The sequence below is a fragment of the Thermobia domestica genome, chromosome 3 (assembly GCF_964235325.1).
Source record: "Thermobia domestica chromosome 3, izTheDome1.hap1.1, whole genome shotgun sequence".
Taxonomy (NCBI): domain Eukaryota; kingdom Metazoa; phylum Arthropoda; class Insecta; order Zygentoma; family Lepismatidae; genus Thermobia; species Thermobia domestica.
In genome coordinates this window covers 28,655,596-28,675,663 of record NC_137456.1, presented here as the reverse complement: position 1 = coordinate 28,675,663, position 20,068 = coordinate 28,655,596, and the positions used below count along the sequence as shown (strand labels likewise).

Sequence of the window (20,068 nt, the reverse complement as noted above, 5' to 3'; positions counted from 1 at the left end):
CAAACCAACAAAATCAAACTAAATCAATTTGGTATGATCATTACTACATCTACAAACAATTATGATCGAGATATTTGTTTACTAAGATAGCAATTAAACTACGCAAACTAAAGACATCAAATTCTAATTTAGTTGTCAGTTTTAAGGTTCAACGATCGACTAGAAACTCACGTTAAAATATAAGACAGTGCCTTATGAATTGTCGGTACTAAAATGGCATAAATTCCTAACAAGTTGATGATCCAGTGCAGAAATGACGTGTCCCCAGAGTGACAGGTATTTGGAAACTAGCTTTACACAATGATTGTTAGTTACGTAACTTCCTCATCGACAGTGTGTTAATAACCTCCTCACAATAGATAATATTCACCAAGTTTCAAACAAAAGTTGTTATATTATTTTAACCTTTCGTAATTACTGCTCTTCGTCTGAAAGTTGTACTATGCACTTTGATGTATAAATGCTGTAATGTTGTCTCTACCTTCCTTTAGGATTTTTGTTCTATACGTAAACCAAAGTTAATTCCAACGTAGCTTCCGGATCATTTAGCATCTCTTTCATCCGTAGTTCCTACTCCAGCTTATTGGATCACGATCTGTAGTCCAAATTTGAGCTCAAAGATTGCTGTAATTGAAATTCTTACATTCCTTACCTAAAGCGAGAGCTGTAACGAGTAATAGCAGAATTATCTCTAAATACTTTGTATGCTGCGATTGACGTCTGTCACATTCTTTGACTACACAAGGTTGGATGTTTGAATTATAGTGAGCCTAATAAACAAGTGAATGGCTAATTCCCTCTCTATCCGTTACTTCTGAAACATATAAATAAGCATTTGTTTAAGAATTTCTGTCCATGCCAGGTATAATGATCAGTGAAATGAAAGTCTGTAGAAGTAAAAAAAAGCGGAAAGAATGTTTTCACTAGTGGCAACACACTTTTCTCAATATAGTATTATGCGACAGATATTACGAGTACAGTATTCTTGCTTGCCAGTTTCTGTGGAACTATAGTTAGTATCGCATCAACTTCAAGTACTTTTTGTCACACAGAAAGTGAGTTTCATTCATACTTTTCTTAAATTTCCTTTGAAATCTCATTGAGGCAGATCACATTTGTAGCTTGGATAGGTCAATGACACCGCCCAATAGAATGCCGTGGTGGTGTGAGGCCTAGCATTATTGTGGAAGAGAATAACGTTTGCTCTTGCTTTTCATTATAATGCCCCACACCTCTGCCTTTGCTCATACTTCAGCGACTACCAACAACAGTCACGATTGCCCCTTGAGCGTATATCGTACTTTTATATCATTTTTGTTTCTTTTCATTCTTCTTTATTAGCCTCAAGTAGTATACAGATTATAAAATATTAGGTCGGCTGGTCCTTAGATACAATACACTTACGTTACTTTCAACGTAATTATTTCGGAACGCTAGGATAATCATTAGTCATTACATAATGCTGTATTCAGCGGTTAATATTATTTTATCGCAATATTTATAACACTTTCTTACTTTAATGCTATATTCATTATTGTCAATATGATTCTTGTTCTTGACTTCCTGTCGCAGCGATGCAAGTGCATTAATATATTGATGGGCATTCATAGTCGCACCTTACTCAATAATGCCGCAAAGATAGGTCGAAAAATAGTCATTTTACAGGTTTTCGCTGGCCATCCCTAAAGATATGGAATAAGTCGTTCCCATATGTTGTCTACAATCTATGCACAATAAAGATATTCAAAGGTTATCTTTAAGTGAGGTAAACAAGATCATCTTTGAAGTGAAAACTTACAGACAGACAAAGTGTTAATTATACGAATTTTTGATTAGAAAAAATATCATGTTTCTAGTGATTAGGGCTAAACTGTTTAAAATGGATAGCGGAACTGTCTAAGATGGATATACTTGTAGTTGTGAAAATATATGTTTTGCTAATCTAATACTTTGTTTATTAATGCTAGTTATTAAAATTTAGATACGACTACGTGGATCTGAACATAAAATTTGCGCGAACTATTTTCCAATTTTTTTATTTCTGATCGAAGTTTCACATAATTAACGCTATGACTTCGTGAAAGTATCTACTTCCATGGCGACTCTCTCCTTAAACATAATTGTAGAATTCCTTTGTGGTATTAGAATGGAATTGATAGGGAAGAAGGATCACAACTTTCACCGACTTCACACTTTCTGTAAACACTATACCGTCCTTATTAGTTACTTGCGAAGCAGAACACTTTAAACATTAGAAAGCATGCGACATCGTCACTAATACTACTTTCAAGGCAAAGTTACATTACTATTTGCCCATCAAACTATCCTTGATTCTGTAGTAACGGTACAATCATAAACTTCTCGTATAAAATGCTCTTGTAAAATAAACGTGTTTTGATTAGGCTTCAGCTAATGTAATTAACACCCTGTAATATAAAGACTAGAAGAAATATGCGACAAATGCAATTATGTTATATATATGCAGAATAATAATTTAACACTGCTTATTTTTTCTTCCAGACAACGGACTCCTGCGTCAGACCAAATCAAACCCATAGAAGTGTGGATTATAACTTGTATAGCCTTTGTGGTATTAGCCATGGTGGAATATTCAATCGTTTTATTTGGAATGCGATACAATAATACCTGGAAAAAGAAAGAGAAAGTCGAAGATCATGATGAGCATAAGGTAAAGTATTACAAACAGGAAAGAAGACAGACATCTTTTTCTTAGACTTTTGAACTAAGCTATGTGTAAGTATAGGGTGGGTCAAGATAATCAGAACCCAAATTAAGTAATAAACAAATTAACTCCAAGGCGATATTATAGAAATGTATTAAAGATAAAAGACGTCTTACCTGCATTCTTCCGTCTCTACAGGCCAGAGTTCCCAAAACGTTGGGGCAAAAGTTCGCTAAACGAGAGATGAAAAATTCCAACCGTGGGTGAAATGTTGCTAAAAATTATTCGTGTAACTCCTTATCTGTGTATACGGTTATATACTTTCAGCTTAATTTATGTCGCTTCAGCAAGGTCAAGGCGTACTTTACTAGATAGTATTATTGCTGTTACACACTCTTACACACAAAGGCTCTTTGTTTCCTCTCCACTTGTGCTAAACTTCTTTATGGGTCTTTTTCTTCCTGAAGAACCAGGTTCTATGTATGCACAGTAATCATTCTCAAAATAGATTTTTAATTTTTCAGCAAGCCAAGCACTAAACTTTCTTAAAACTCTTTCCTCCCTCAGCACTGTTTTCATCTCTTGTCGCAATCAACCTTGAAAGTGCATAAATACAGGGTTATTATAAATAATTGAAGCGATTTCATAAGTTCACTGTAGCTCTAGTAATTGAGATATTGTAACAAAACTCCGCAGCAACGTTTAAAATGTTTTGTTCGTTGCAGATGTACTTAAGATTTCTCCCACGAGAGTGCAGCACTGACCAGTGAGACAAGATGGTAACAGGCACCGAGAAAGCATTTCATGTCATGCCCTCCACGCTCTCCTGATCTAACCCCACGCGTAGACCTTTGTTTTTTGTGTGGGTTATGTGAAAGATTCACTATTTAAACCTCCTCTATCAGCAAAACCTACCAGGAATGCGAGCCCATATCAACAATGCTTTTGAACTCATTGATAGGGACATACTGCGCTGAGTGTGGGGAGAAATTGATTTTCGGCTTGATGTCTGTCGAATCACTAATGGGGCACATATCGAACATTTGTAATTGTTAACAAAAATTATCGCAATATACACAGTAATACAGTTATTATAGAGCTGTGAATCGCTCCAATCATTTATAGTAACCCTGTACCTTTAATTCTTCCTTAATACTTCCTTGAACTATTCTTTAGCTTATACTTTGCTACTACATAACTATACAACTCTTCACTAACTGGTTTGGTGGGAAATACTTGGTCGCAAAGTTTTCATCTCTCCGTATCAGATGCTATTAGGGGCGCCTTGGAGGCATATATCTCTGCAAGAAAAAGATGGGTATTTCAGAAGATTGCAACTAATAGCAAGATATGAGACATGGAAATGAAGGAAGGAATACTACTCTCTGTAATAGGTTCAATGGTAAAACACAGACATTTGCAGACTTTTTTAAAAGTCTAAGTGAATTTTACGTATTTTACAAAACATAAGCTCATTGGCATGTACCGTCATTTGTTATAACAAATGCAATTACAAGCTCTGATATTACTGTCATCCATGTTCAATCTTACGTATAGTTTCCAATTAATAACTTCAAAATACGAGCTTCATTAGGTCTTTGGCCAAACGATATCTCGAATATAACATCCCACTAACTTACGCATCTCAAATCACGGTATGTGAAACCAATAAATAACAGAGATTTTTAGTGACTGTTTTCATACACTTTGGCAGTGATTGGTCTAACATACGTGAATTAATGTACCTCTGACCTTACCCTATCAGACGCATGTCGTTACTCATGGTTTTGATCAACTTCAGATTTTGATTTTCTCTCCAACTAAATTGGCTTTTTGTCCCGCTGTGGAACAGTTCGTCTTTTAATTTCTGATGATGTGGTTGCGGCCCTGGACACCTCGGTGTTGGCGACCCTGTTGGAGAAACATCCAGCCCACCCGGGCAATTTCATTGCTCCGAATCTTCTTGATTATCTACACATTTTTCAAGGAATTTCGACTATTGAAGTTCAAAACGCAATTAACTCCTTTCGGTCAGGAAGCGCGGGAGGTCTAGATGAGCTTCGTTATTCAATTCTTAAAGTCCTTCTTTGTTGTTAGGTACTGAAATCGAAGGAAAAACTCTTGTGATATATTTTATTTAAACATTTGTGGGAAAGTACCTATGGAAGTTCGACCGTTGATTTTCGGTGCCAAACTTACAGCACTGAGAAATAAGTATTGTCTTATTCGGCCCATAGCGATTGGAAATATTTGGGGCAGAATATCGGCAAAAATTGTGTGCTTTAGAATACGTGAGCAGGTTAAGAACTTTTTATCTCCCTATCAGCTTGGTGTTTGTATTCCTAATGGTGCCAAGGTAGCTGTGCGCAACTAGAGTTTATTTCTCTTCTACTCTCAGTGCTACTAAGGAGGTCGTAGAGTTGGGTTTTCGTAACGTATTTAATGAGCTTCGCCGAGATACCATACTTGCCCCAGTATTGAGTGGTTTTCCTTCGATTTATCCGTATGTTTATCAATGCTATGCTGAAACCAGTGATCTGTTTCCGGAGGGAAATAGTATTTACTCTGTTAGAGAAGTGTACGATAAGGTGATCCTCTGGGCCCAAAATTTATTGCTATAACTATTCATTCTTTAGTAAAATGACTGGATACCAATTTAATCATTTGGTACTTAGACGATGGAGCAATTGGTGGTGAACCCAAAGTGGTTCTTTCATCCTTAATACAAATAAATCAGAAAGCATCTGTTCTTGGCCTACGACTTAACTTTTCCACATATGAGGTAGGTTGTCTTGGTTCAGATTAAATCAATTCGACGAAATCTTTAGAAGATTTAATGAGGCTGCTCCAGGCATACGTCCTTTAACGAACCAGAATGCTTATCTTCCAGATGTTGCTCTCACCTTGGAAACACTTACTAATGTGCTATTGAATAAAATATCTAATTTAGAGATGTTGTCACGACTTTCCTCAATTTCATCCCATTCAACTTTTTTCCTTTTACGGGCATCTTTATCAATCCCTCGCTTAACCTATGTTTTACGATGCTTTCCATCTTAGCACGAGACTTATTGCTGGAAAAATATGATATTGTTGTCAGAAGTGCATAATTAAAGTATGAATGTAGTGTGTGAAAACTTCTAACTTCCAGCAAGATTATCACTGATGATGATATATTTCTTATGATGATAGGAATGGTTATTATTCTAAATAGTTTCACGGATTTAAGGTATAATGTATGACATTTTACGTAAATTTATAGCATGAGTGTTTTTTTAAGTTATGGATTGTTTTTAAATTTAAATGTAAGATTTTTTCGTTACGAATTAAACAGAAAAGTATTTTAAAATAAGAAAATAAGGTTTAAAAATAACACTAATGTATGGATCAGTATTAAATGTTGTTGTTAGTTAATATTATGTTTCTGTTTGAATATATATACCGTATAAGAAATTAAAGTATTATTATTATTATTTTAATATACTCAGCAACCACTTCAAACTTCATGTCATATCAATGCTCAAATCCAAATATGGTTATGACACTCGTCTTATTTGGAAATAATTAAATTGAAAGAATGCAGTTTTTAAGATGGCTATTAATTCTTTACAATATTTTAAAGTCGGCAAATTACCTACACAGTTTAACAAAAATGGCACATTTAGCGACATATATTAGCGCATATCTTAATCAATAGCGCAGGTGGCGACATTTGTTAGGATTAGTATGACAACTGAGAGTTTTATTTCCATTTTTCATTTTTTGTTACTATTCTGTGCTTTTCCTTGGACTTGATTTTAAATTTATATTGGTTTAGAGTAAAATAGACTTTACGCTACACCTCTATTTGCTCTAAACTCAAATGTTGAATTGCAAACTCGAGAGATTTTGTAACACATTATACACACGAAGTGTAATTGGAAAGTTTTAAGATTGGGCTTGTAATTTAAAAGTGCGATGGGTCTCCTTCAGAGTAGAATCTTACTGTCTGAATACACCGATTCCAATGATGTTTTCACTTATGGAAAAATTCCTGAAAATAACCTTTGGTAAGGGTGTGAAGAACTCTTTTCGTATTTACCTGGATGTCTTCAATTGAGTCAAATCTCTTCCCTTTTAGCGACAATTTTAATTACTAATCAGGTTGCTATTCAGTCAGATAGAGGGGTTAATTAACTATTCTGGGTCCGTTTCGGCCCGATTAAGCAAGTCTTGGAACACCTCCTGTCGGTGTTGTTTCGTCTCGTGTGACAATTTCGGAATAGAGTTCTGCTCGTGTGACAATTTCGGACACTCGATGCATGTTCAAATCGTCAGTTAAGTTTGACTGAACAGCGTAGAAACAGGTCGTCAGCCATCTCTCTAATTCTAAGTTTGCGGTCCGAGGGCACTAAATTGCGAACTTTCACAATGTTTCCCTTGGTTTTTGATGTCGAAGGCCGACCTGATTATAAGTCATCTTCGACTGAGTCGTGGCCATCTTTGAATCTGTTAAACCAAATAAATACGTTTGATGGCTCAGACATTTATCTCCAAAACCCGTTTTTAAGAGTTCATAAGTCTCCGAAGCAGATTCCTCGGTTTTAAAACAAAACTTGACACAAACGCATTGTTCCAGTTTTTCATCTATTTTACACAGTTAATATTCCGTCACGACACACACACTCCCGCATTCAACTGGTTCCTACGCTATACTGAACAAAGAAATCGCAGTGATTCTTGCAGCACATATCAAGGTTACACCAAGCCACCGCTTCCACTCTAACGTTCAATTATATCTGCTCCTGTATAATCATACAAATGACGCTTCTGCTCAACAGGAGCAGATATAATTGAACGTTAGAGTGGAAGCGGTGGCTTGGTGTAACCTTGATATGATATATATCTTAGTTTTGTAAAAATAAACATACGTTATATACATTACGTGATGCAAAAATGCTAACTAATGGTAAAATTAAACATATGATGTACACCTGTCATGGAAACCAACCAATCAAAAATAATTTTATTTTTTACAGGCTATAGAAGATAGAGTTCGTCTCCCAGGAGAGCTAGTAGAAGATCACAGTGTTGCGTCAGTATCTAAAACAACAGTATTCGGTCGCATCGCTAGAAGCATAAAACTTAAGAAGGACGAGACATTTGGTGATGGAATTTTGGATATGACCGCACTCACAGTGTTTCCGGTAGCTTTCCTAACATTCAACATCGTTTATTGGGTTGGGTATTTAGGTGAGAGAGATGATAAACTGAGAGAACTTGTTAAAAAGTGGCATATTATATGAAGACATGAACGACCAAGTATCATTCTGTCTGTGTATATATAATGCAGTAAATATTTTTTTCAATATTGAAGGAGGAAATGTTACTGCTGTATCATATGTTGAAATATTTTAAGTGACTGTGTTATGGATTTCTTCTAGAGAAAATACATTATTTCATTATGTATTTGACAGAGCGCACATATGAATTTATTGTACATATTTATATACGAAATGCCCGAAAGATATATATAAAATACATTATGAACAAACATATATATAATGTATAATCTATGCATCATGAGCAGTATGTAAGCAGTATTCAATAATCAAACAAGTAATGAAGGTTAAATCTAAGAAATATGCATTTGCCTGTTTTTACATATCATTTTCAATCATATTCAGTGCTTCGTTTTACCTCGTTTCTAGTCATGTATAACTTAGAAATATTTCAAACTAAGTTATAGAGTTAAGCATTACCATGTAAAATAATTGTGTGCCCTTCAATACATTTATTGAAGATAATAAGATTTTCATGGTTAAGTTTATAAATGGGTGTTAATTTTAATGACCATCTTTAATATTTCGATTTTTCATCACAGGATAAACTATACTTACAAATCTCGATATAAGATACCTGAAAAACACCTTATTATGATAAATATATTGCTTTTATCTTTGACTAGTATAGCCTCTGTGCCTATGTTATATATTCATTCTTTGAGTTATCTACAGGGTTTGTCTTATAATTCATATCCTTTATATTTTGTGTTTTGTTTGGTATTGCTTATATGTTATGTTACTGCTGATACTGTACTATATCAATATCATATACAACTGATTGATGATTTGAAAAATGGGCGAAAATATTGGGAGTTAAAAGAGGAAGCTGAACATCGTGAATGTGGAAGAAACATTTCCAGACAAGAACATAAAACAAAAAAACTCTTTGGTTTCAGGAACTGCCAACAGACAGAATACTTAATAAAAATAATTGCTCATGTTGTTTAAGCTTACGTTAGCGTATAATATTGTTTATACTCTTTAGGTTAATATTTAGTATTCTGTTGTTCTTTGATGCATTATTAATTTTAATTGATAACCAAAGTTATAAAGCTTATAACATATACTTTCAACATTTTCGTCCAAATGTGAATACGTTTTATTAGGCTGATATTATTCTGAGAAAAGTGTAATTTAACAACAAAGAAACAGTATACAGTGTAATGTTTCATCTTCATAAGATAAAGATTGTATCTAAAGAAAATTTTGATATAGAATGAGAACTTGTCATCTTCATAAGAGAAGCATTACTGGCTTGATAAAGATGTTTATATGTTTCATACACACTTAACATAAAACAGTACAGCGTATAACAATTCATCTTCATGAGAGAAACAATGTTGTATCTGATGAGAATATGTTGGTAGTGTCAAAACGTTTAATCGTTATAAAAGATGCACCGATATAATACCAAAACTTTATAAACACTTAACGAAAAAAACAGTGTACAATGTAATGTTCCATCTTCATAGGAGAAGCATGATTGTATTTTATGAAAATCCTGATATAGTAGCAACACTTTCAATTTCATAATAAAAGTATGATTCATGTTTAATGACAAAGATATTGATATAGTACCGAAACTTTACAAATACTTAACACAAGGAAACAGTAAATAGTGTAATGTTTGCCCGTCATACGAGAAGTATGATTGTATTTAATAAAAATGCTGATATAGTACTGAAACATTTAATCTTCTTAACAAAAGCATTGTTTTATTTAGTGAAGATCCTGCTGTGGTATCAAAATATTACCCACTTATCAAAAACATAGTGTAACATTTCAACTTCATAAGGGAACCATGATTGTATTTTACAAAGATGCTGATAAAGCACTAGAATCTTCATAAAAGAAGCATGATTATATTTGATGAAGATGGTGATGATACTAAAGCACATCATATTAATAAAAGATGCATTGTTCTATCTAAGAATATCCTGATATATTTTAACAATTTCAATTATTTAAGTAATTTCAGGACTTTTAGACAAGTTTCTGAACTCACATTTTATGTTAATTTAGAATTAACGAATAACAACATATTCTAAATCCACAAATAATATATTTTTCGGACATTTGGGTGTATAAATTCGAATAAATACTTTGTATAAATATATAAAATATATAGAATATATAACACGTATGTGTAAAATAATATTTGATATTAGAAAAACGGACATATTGCAAGTTGTGTATTATAGCAATGTAAGTTACGAGAAAATATTATGTATCATAGAACATAAAGTTTCTGTCAATATTATATACATATATAACATTGTTATATTAACATAATCTTTAATTCTCAAATACCTATACTACTTAAATATGGTTATTTTATTAATACAATATTTATATGTAAATATCAAATATATATATCGCAGATCTAATATTTAAATATAATAAAGGCCTAATTACAATATTGAATCTTAAACAAGCATTAATTATAAAGTTAATGTTTAGTTAGTAAATGGGTTGTATATATAACATCATTAAGAACGAAAGAAAATAAACTAGAATAATTATTAATACATTTGTTTTGAAGTTAGAAACGGATATAACGAAGCAATTATATTTAATGCCAATATGAGAATTGTAATAATAGAAAACTCTTCTCCAATGAATAGCAAAAATTAAGCAACATTGTCTCTAATAGCATTTATTCTACAACATTGGTAGCACGATCAGCTTAGAAAGGATTGTTTGTTAACTTGACATAATACTATATATTATTATTATAAATTTTCCTATTTTAGTTTCTATACTTGACTATTACCATATATTACTGTAAAGTGTCTCCAATTCAGTCGATCTGAAACAATATTATTAGGCTTGTGTACTTGTACAGGCATAAAATTAGGTTAATGTTCATTATATACCAATGAGATCTATATTTTGATACAAATATGAAAACCTGAATTCCAACGTTGATCTAATTCTATTTTCATTAAACATAGAAAATGATGGTTATAGTTTATCATCCCATACAAGCTATGATCATAATCACGATCATAGATTGTGTCGTAGTAGACAGGTCATTGATGGAAATTAAGAAGTGTTATTGCACTACCGTTCTTCGATAACCTGGGAATATCTACAAGTTGTGATGCTACGATGCAAAATGCGTCTGGTATTTTAACGGGGTTCAGAGAAAATTATTTTTGACTTAAACAAGGTAAAGGTAGAATTGTAAGTTAGAATCATAAATTAAGTTTGAAATGAAGTATAACGTATAATGGAATCACCATTTAAATTTAAGGATTAATTTATATTATACATATTTTTATGTTACATTCCAGCCCACAGTCCGTGTAATGCTTAAAATATATATCTAAAAACGATCAAATCACATTAAATCAGGCACGACAAATTGTATCACTATTACCTTCATTCTCCAAAATTCCATTAATTATATTTTTCTTTTTCGGTTGTCATAGCAACGTTTTAAACAAGCAAATATCTGCTGTTAGGGTAACTAAATGTAACGATTATACACATAAAATGAACATATATCTGAAGCTACTAAGATTGCATCTTATTTCTTTCTATTTAGAATCAAGAACATATATATTCTTTTCTTCTTTTTCTTCTTCTTCTACATGACAGATTGTGTACTTTTATGCACCGTTCCCCAAAATCAAGATATAAATGAAGAAATCAAGATGTAGAAGAAATTACAAAAATGAATATATAATATCGTTGTATAAATGGCTCCTGACGAGGACTTCTTAAATTGGTTACAATTTAAGAAAGAATCCTGGACCGTTACCTCTCTTTACATATAAGGTTACATTACTTTCCGAATAGCCCTCGTATATATAAATTACAATACATATATATTAATTTCATTTTATCTCATTCTTATATTCATTTAAAAATTAATTCCATTTTAATTGTATAAAATTATCGACGGCAAAGACTAATTCAAAAAATATAATCAATTTGTTAATTATTTAAGTCCTAAAATAGATTGTTAAATCAATATTATGGGAGCTCATCTACGAACCAACTTAGTATATGCTGACATACTATATAACTTATTTCATCTATCTGGACAAAAGTGCAATACTAATATACAATATTTGTATCAATACATAGATGTAAATTGCATAGAATTCACAGGAACTACGAATTACAAAGAAAGTATAACAATACAGTAAATGAAATAAATAATTAATATCATAACAAGAAATAATACAAGTAAAGAAATTATTATATTAAGAATCAGCAAAGTTTATGTGAATTAGAATAGCGTATAACATGTTTTATTTATTCAAGGATATTTATCATAACTTTTAGTAAACGATATTTGTATTCATACCACGACTTGCTGAAACTTAGCATCCATCATTTTTATTATCTGTATAAAATATAAACAAAGTAAGAATTACAAATAAAATCATAATTGTATTCAAAGTGAAATAAAACAAAAATCAATTGAACATGTTTTGTCGGACGCCACATTAGCTTAAGTTACATTGCCAAAGGGTTCGGCTAAGTTACATTGTGCGCTACAATCTTGTATACGGTTCTGCCTATTACGCAGTTCAACGGTATTTCGATTGCTATTTTGATTATATCTGTTATCTATGAATCTATTATGAAATTCATTTCGTTGAAAGTTAAACTTATTGTTCGCTTGATTCCTAAACGCTACAATTGTTGTTCCTGTTTCTCCTAAAATTAATATTCTGTTCTACTACCGGTACAATTAGGTTCAGTTCTATTATTGTTACCATGGAATCTGTTATTACTTCTTGCATTAAAATCTCTTTCTTCCCTAACACTAAGGTTACGAACAGATACATAACTAACTTGATTACGATTAGTATTGTTTTGATTACGATTACTATTAGCCTGCAACCTAGATTCATTTTCAAAATTTTGCACTATCATAATCAGGTGATTGAAATTAACGCTTTGTGCAGAAATCAACATTTGTTGCAACTTAAAAGGTAAGAAGATTCGGATTGATGCTAATATTCTTGATTCCTGTTGGTATGGATTAATTGACTTTAATTCGTTATATTCGGATATTACAAAATCAGTCAGATTCTTATGAATTTTGGGATAAAACCGTCTGTTTCGAACCAAGGCGTCTCGATTTGCCAACATGAAATCATTCTCGAAATTAGAAAGTAAAGCATTTTTAAAATCTAGATAATTAATTAAATTGCTTCGGATTGCTTTGAACCATACTGAATACGGTGGTAATAAAATATGAGGCAGGATTTTCAACAATTTAGATCTGTCTATTGCCATTAAATCACACTCTTCATAGAATTTTTCTAGGAAAGTGCTGGTCGGGATATCATCTGATCTTCCACTAAATTTTGTTAGGGATCTGATTTCACTAAATCGAAAATGATTATTTTTCACTAATATGCTTCAAATGTCTAGAATTTGTGTGATTTTTTTTCATGCGGTGAGATAAATGATTTCTTCTCTTATCTCCTTCGATTCTACCTTCACTATTGTCCTTTTCTGAAGATCCTTTGGATGAATCACTATCATCAACTGCTACTCTGGATTCATGTGATGCAAGACCAACGTTGAGAGCCGGAACTCGATCATCATTTGCCATACTAAATTTCTCCTTGATTGCATTTACTTCTTTCTGCAATTCCGTGATCTGACTAGTATGCTCATTCGCCTGTGTTTCAACCACATCTACTGCAATTTGTACAATTGTAAATTTGATGTTGATTTGCTGTGTTATCTGATCTAATTTATTATCCATTCGCTGAGTCATAGCCTGTGTAATTTGTTCAAATCTAGTGTCTATTTGTTGAAATCGAATATCCATTTGCTGAAATTTTTGTTCAAATTTAGTGTCCATTTGTTGCGTTAATTGATGTGTTATGGATTGAGTTATTTGATGGTACATTTGCTGTAGCTGAGTATCCATTCTTTGCTGTTGTTGAGATATTTGCTGACCAAGCTGTCTTATAAGATCAGCCACGTTCGTTGAAGAGTTCATACCTTTTAGCTCTACATCACCACCTTCCTCATTCATATTTTCATTTCCAGAAACACCCATTTTTATGTTTCTATAGATTCTTTTCCTACTTCTGAGTAAAGTATACTCCGTGTTGAACTCTATCCTGAGACAGCTTTACTTTGCTTCAAACTAATCTCAATACTCCTGGTCGGTAAACCACCATCTATAAATGTAACGTCCTGCGCGAGATAACACCATCAAAAAGTAAGTCCTGGGCAAGATAACGCCATTTAAATGTAAGGATTAATTTATATTATACATATATTTTACGTTACATTGCAGCCCACAGTCCGCGTAATTCTTAAAATATATATAAAAACGTTCAAATCACATTAAATCATGCACGACAAATTATATCACTATTACCTTTATTCTTCAAAACTCCATTAATTATATTTTTCTTTTTCGGTTGTCATAACAACGTTTAAAACAAGCAACTATCTGCTGTTAAGGTAACTAAATGTAACGATTATACACATAAAATCAACATATATCTTCAGCTACTAAGATTAAATCTTATTTCTTTCTATTTAGAATCAACGACATATATATTCTTTTCTTGTTCTTCTTCTTCTACATGACAGATTGTGTACTTTTATGCACCGTTGCCCAAAATCAAGATATAAAAACAGAAGAAATTACAAAAATAAATATATAATATCGTTGTAAAGGTAATACTATTTTCATGCGTGCATGTCAGATAAAATTAGTAGAATGTCTCATAAATTAATAAGTTACAGGCACTCCTGGAGTATGTCCTCATTTTGACTTGTTATTCACTTCGTAATCACACATCACATGCAAACATTGTATTTTCCTTCTCTCATTTACTTTTTATTTTCTAGGTTTGGCAATTAGACAAGAGAAGGCTAACTCGTCTCGAAAAGATGTTGTGAAAGTGATGTGTCGTAAAATGTATCTCTTTCTATTAGATAAGCTTTGTCTAATCTCGTGGTCAAATACTAATAATGTAACAAGTTGCTCAGAAATTATGTACCATCAAGTTTCTTATAACTTTTTACCATACAATGCCCTTTCCTCTGTAACTTTTCTTAACACTGGATTTTAATATTCTTTTCATTCCTTCTTTCCTTCGCAGATTTCGAATATTTTCAGTTTCGTTTTTAATTACTCTTTCTTAGTATTAATGTTTCAGCTCTGTATAATATAATATTCCAAAATTAAACATTTGGTGAGCCTACTTGTCATTTACATATCTTCAAATCCTTTTTTCCTCTTTCTAAAGGATTCGTCTGCTGTTAGTTTCATTTCTCTTATTTTTGTTTCATATTTTACATCCATATTAATACTACAAGTTCCTAAGACCTCATCTTGTACTTGTTTCGCTTCATAATCTATTTGTAACACAGTTCTCCTATTCAATATACTGATTTCGTTTATTTACGACTAGATAAGCTTATGCACTGCTCCTTATGTTCCTTACGATATTTCAAATGTTAATAGCAACGGATACCCGCTAACTTTATTTCTCAATACTTTGATCTATAACGAGCTCTTTTCTTTGTAGAGTATGATGGTACTATGGTCGTAAATTCCTGGAAGAAGATATTAGTTTATAAGGACATAGAGTTACTCATAGTATCTACCGGGATATGAACCGAAATACAATAATACAAGCTATATCATTTTGCGGAGTTCGTTACACTAATCAGGTCTAGGAAATTCTCTGTATTGTATCGGCGATGAAGAATACAACACGTTAAGTTATATTTTGTAGTATACACCCCTAGACCTAAACATTTTTGGATCATCGTTTTGCACCTTTTAAATATTGTCCAATTCGTCTGCACCTGGTTTCGGCTCTGAACAAAACCCTTATCACAAAAATTAATAAATTTACACATAGAACATTTCAGTTATTACACTAAAAAGGCAAATATAATATTTAAGGAATAATATTCTGAAAATGTTTATATTTATGAAAGAAGTATGTTTAAATATGATTTTAATAGCTTTTATAAGAATACTTAGTTTTAAAAAATATGAAAATTGGTTTTTACGCTTGAGAGCAGACTTTTAATCTAAATTTCATAATGAATATATTGTGATTTTTAAAACGTAGATATACAAAATGTAATTAATTGCTCTGTAAGCGAGTGAATGATTACCTTTTACAAACTTTATGCATGGTCATGTTAAAAAATAAGCAACTACCTTTCTTTCTCAAACTCTTTACTCTTGTCTATAGAAAATTCTCATAGATAATAAGGTGAACATAACAATGTTATATAAGAAATTTAAAATTAAGAAATATTATAGATAATCATTTCAAAACTCTATAGTGCGTAAAAATAGCTGTATTTTTATTTTCTTGTGATTATATCATATGTGCAAATGCAGAAACGGATCATAATTTCTTCCTACTTTCTTTTACCACTTCTATGATTTCTTCAATTTTTTCAATATTTCTATGATTTCTTCCTATTTTTCACTATTTCTAGGATTTCTTCCTACTTTCTCACTACATCCATGATTGCTTCGTAATTTTTCACAATTCGTATGATTTCTTCCTAACTTTTTCACTACTTCCATGATTTCTTCATAATTTTTTACTATTTCTGATTTCTTTCTACTTCTTTACTACTTTCATGATTGTTTCATAATTTTTCACTATTCCTATGATTTCTACTTAACGTTTTCACTACTTCCATGATTTCTTCATCACGTTTCACTATTCCTATGATTTGGTCCTATCTTTTCACTACTTCCATGATTGTTTCATAATTTTTCACTAATCCTATGATTCTTCCTAACTTTTTTCATGATTTCTTCATCACATTTCACTATTCCTATGATTTAGTCCTACTTTTTCACTACTTCCATGATTTCTTCCTACGTTTTCACTATTTCCATGATTTCTTCATAATTTTTCATTGTTGCTACGGTTTGTTCCTAATCTTTTCACTACTTCTATTTTTTTCTTAATTGTGTCTCTATGGATTTTGCCACTATGGACAGATACCTTTCTTTTCTACATTCACATTACTCATTTCTGCCTTGTTTAAAGATTCCACAACTTTGAGGGAAAGAACTCTTTATTTTTAGTCTTTATATTAACTCTCTCCCTCCTTTTCCATGGTTTATCAGTTATTAGTCGTAATAAAGAAATACCTTCTTGTCTTAGTGGCTACATCTGTCCACAAAACTAACAACAACCGAGAAGCAAGAGGTATGTTTATCATTCAAACTTGGCTATAGTGTTTCCAAGCTATCATCCTTCCTGTTAGAAAAATCATGTGTTTCTGTAATACTGTTGGCTGAAGGCAGAAAGTAAACTTTATTCTCAGTTTTTTTTTAAATAAATTAAATGTATTTAGTATTGCTTTTAATATCATACCATGTGACATTGCTTATAACCATTGAATATAACATTCTAGTAAGAGACAAGGAGATACGAATCTCGAGAAAAGGAGATTTTTTTAAACTTTCTGAACACGAAAAAAAACATCTTTTATGTGGCCCTACAAGAATCCTACGTACATCCAAGGGTATAGAATTTCTGAAAACAAACGTTGATGCTTAAGGTCTTTTGAACATGACTGGACACTTATAAAGTGTTTTTTATATATGTAAAATCATTATTTTTAGCTATTTGTGAACTAAACTATCTGTAATTTCTCATGTATAATAAACTACATTTGTAAATATTTATCTTTAAACGTATTTAGGAAGGAATACACTTTCATCTGGGGTTACTTTCCACCCAATGTAAACACTTCATAAGAAAACTTAGCCTATTTTACACGCTAACAGAGTTATATTTCGTTTTCTCTTATATTACATTTAATTAGCTAAGAAACAATTATTTTTTTTACTATTTATACGTTTTGAAGTTTACGTCCTATGTTCGTACTCTTTATGTAAATGATACAATAAGAACTGAGTGATGATAATAATATGAAATGGAAAATGCATAGGCTAATATCTATGTCATAGGTGTTAAGTAGAACAATTTCTTACGAGTGTACAAAAGATAAATAAAGCATAACTTTTCATAACGGTGTGCACAAAGATAACTAAAGCTGGACTTTTCATATGAATGTGCATAAAGGTAATTAAAGCAGAACTTTTCATATGAGTGTGCACAAAGATAGCCAAAGCTGAACTTTCATATCGATGTGCATAAAGGTAATTAAAACAGAACTTTTCATATAGATAAACATAAAGGTAATTAAAGCAGAATTTTTCATGTGGGTGTGCACAAAGATAACTAAAGCAGAACTTTGTATATGGATGTGCACAAAGTTAAGTTGATCTTCACAAGAGTAATTAAAGCAGAACTTTTCTTATAATTGTACACAAAGATAACTAAAGCAGATCTTTTCATATGGGTGTGCATAAAGATAATTAAACCAGAACTTCTCATATAGGTGTGCACAAAGATAACTACAGCAGAACTTTGTATATCGGTGTGCACAAAGATAACTAAAGGAAAACTTTAAATATGGATGTACACAAAGGTAAATTAAAGGAGAAATTTTGATACGCAACTAAAACGGGTATTACAGTTTTTGTACAATTTGTTCAAAGTTTTCTATTGTTTTATTTATTAGAAATAGGGGGGCAACAATGAAGGACTGCTATAACGATAATGATAGTAGAAGTATGATGGAGATCATAAACGTCATAATTTCTTTTGTATCGAAGTAATTAGGTAATTATGCACTTGTATAGTATCGATAAAAGTGTTAATTATAACTATTAGGTAAGTAAAAATAGTTGCACTTTCCTCGTTATTACATTAAGAAAATCTACGATCTATTTGATATTGAAAATTCGTCATGGATCTACATTAAATAGTAAGTTGAATGGCCTAGCTATATAAATATGATGTTATAGGGTATGTTTTAAAGTATTTGGGAAATTCGATTGTAAAATAAGTATAATATAGCAGTTCGCAGTTCGAGCTGAGGTCATATGAATTTCTGTTTTATTTTTTCGGGATTCTTCAGATTCCTCACACATTCTGATTTCACTATTTCGTTCATAATAATACACTTTAATTAATCCTTTGTCTTCTTTAGCCTAAATAGCATCGTGCGACGTAAATCTAAAAATTGCTGCTACGGCGAATATATCACCTATCAACGCTGATGGCAAAATGGCGTCATACGCATATTACGTATACTTTCTACAATTTACTGTTTTATTTGTTTATTTTAAGTATGGTGCAAGATAAAGGCTGAAGGTGCAAAGTAACCCCACACGATGGTACCTAAATGGAATAGATCTGTTGTATTCGATAGAGTAGTTTGTATTTTTATATTATATTAAACTTAAAAAGAATAGTGGTTGATATCTAGCCTGTTAAAGGATAATTATATTGGATTGTTCATATTTTAAAAATTGTTATGTATATATGTAAAATATATAAGTCAAGTTGTTTATACATGCAGTATATACGTATATTTGCACGGAAAGTGAGTAATTGTTGCTTATGTCTTTTTTTCCAAATAAATATATGGAATTCTAAAAAAAAATGTTGTTTATTTTAGCCTAAAAATTTCTTATATATCATCAATGTTATATTGTTAAATTACAGAGTGGGCCAAAAGTCACGAAGGGGTTATGACTGTGATTAACATTTTTGTTTACCATTAGTTTCCATCAATATTTCACAGACTTAAGAGGGCCCATCACGGCGAAATTAAAATACCGCTAATTCTACACTTATTATGTGGTTTCTTTAAACAGATGAAAGACAATCGAAAAGTGGAACAAGAGCTCGCTAGATAAGATACATGAGATACATGTTTACGTACAAGTTTACATGAGATACCGTTATCTGCTTTTGATTTCCAGCCATTTAGAAAATCAGTATTTATATTCACATTTCTACATAACTGTAAACGTTAAGCTACTAGGTGACTCGCGATAACGGTATCTCATGCAAAATAAATTGTCTAGCACACTCTTGTTGCACATGTCGATTATCTTTTATCTAATTTGAAGATGTCACATAATTACTATAAAACTAGCGGTATTTTAATTTCGCAGTGATTAGGCCTCTTAAAGACAAAGAATGGGAGAGTGTTTACACTT

At 31.7% G+C, this 20,068-nt stretch overlaps 1 protein-coding gene across 1 annotated transcript in view; it reads left to right on the top strand.

Annotated features, from left to right (window-relative positions):
- LOC145681716 (glycine receptor subunit beta-type 4-like) overlaps positions 1 to 8,033 on the top strand; it is a 115,532-nt gene extending 107,499 nt beyond the window's left edge. The window contains exons 6-7 of the mRNA XM_081753329.1: positions 2,521 to 2,689; positions 7,702 to 8,033. Of these exons, the coding sequence (XP_081609455.1) occupies positions 2,521 to 2,689; positions 7,702 to 7,968 (436 nt within the window). The 3' untranslated portion in view covers positions 7,969 to 8,033. The remainder of the gene's footprint in view (positions 1 to 2,520; positions 2,690 to 7,701) is intronic.
- The last annotated feature ends 12,035 nt before the right edge of the window (positions 8,034 to 20,068 follow it).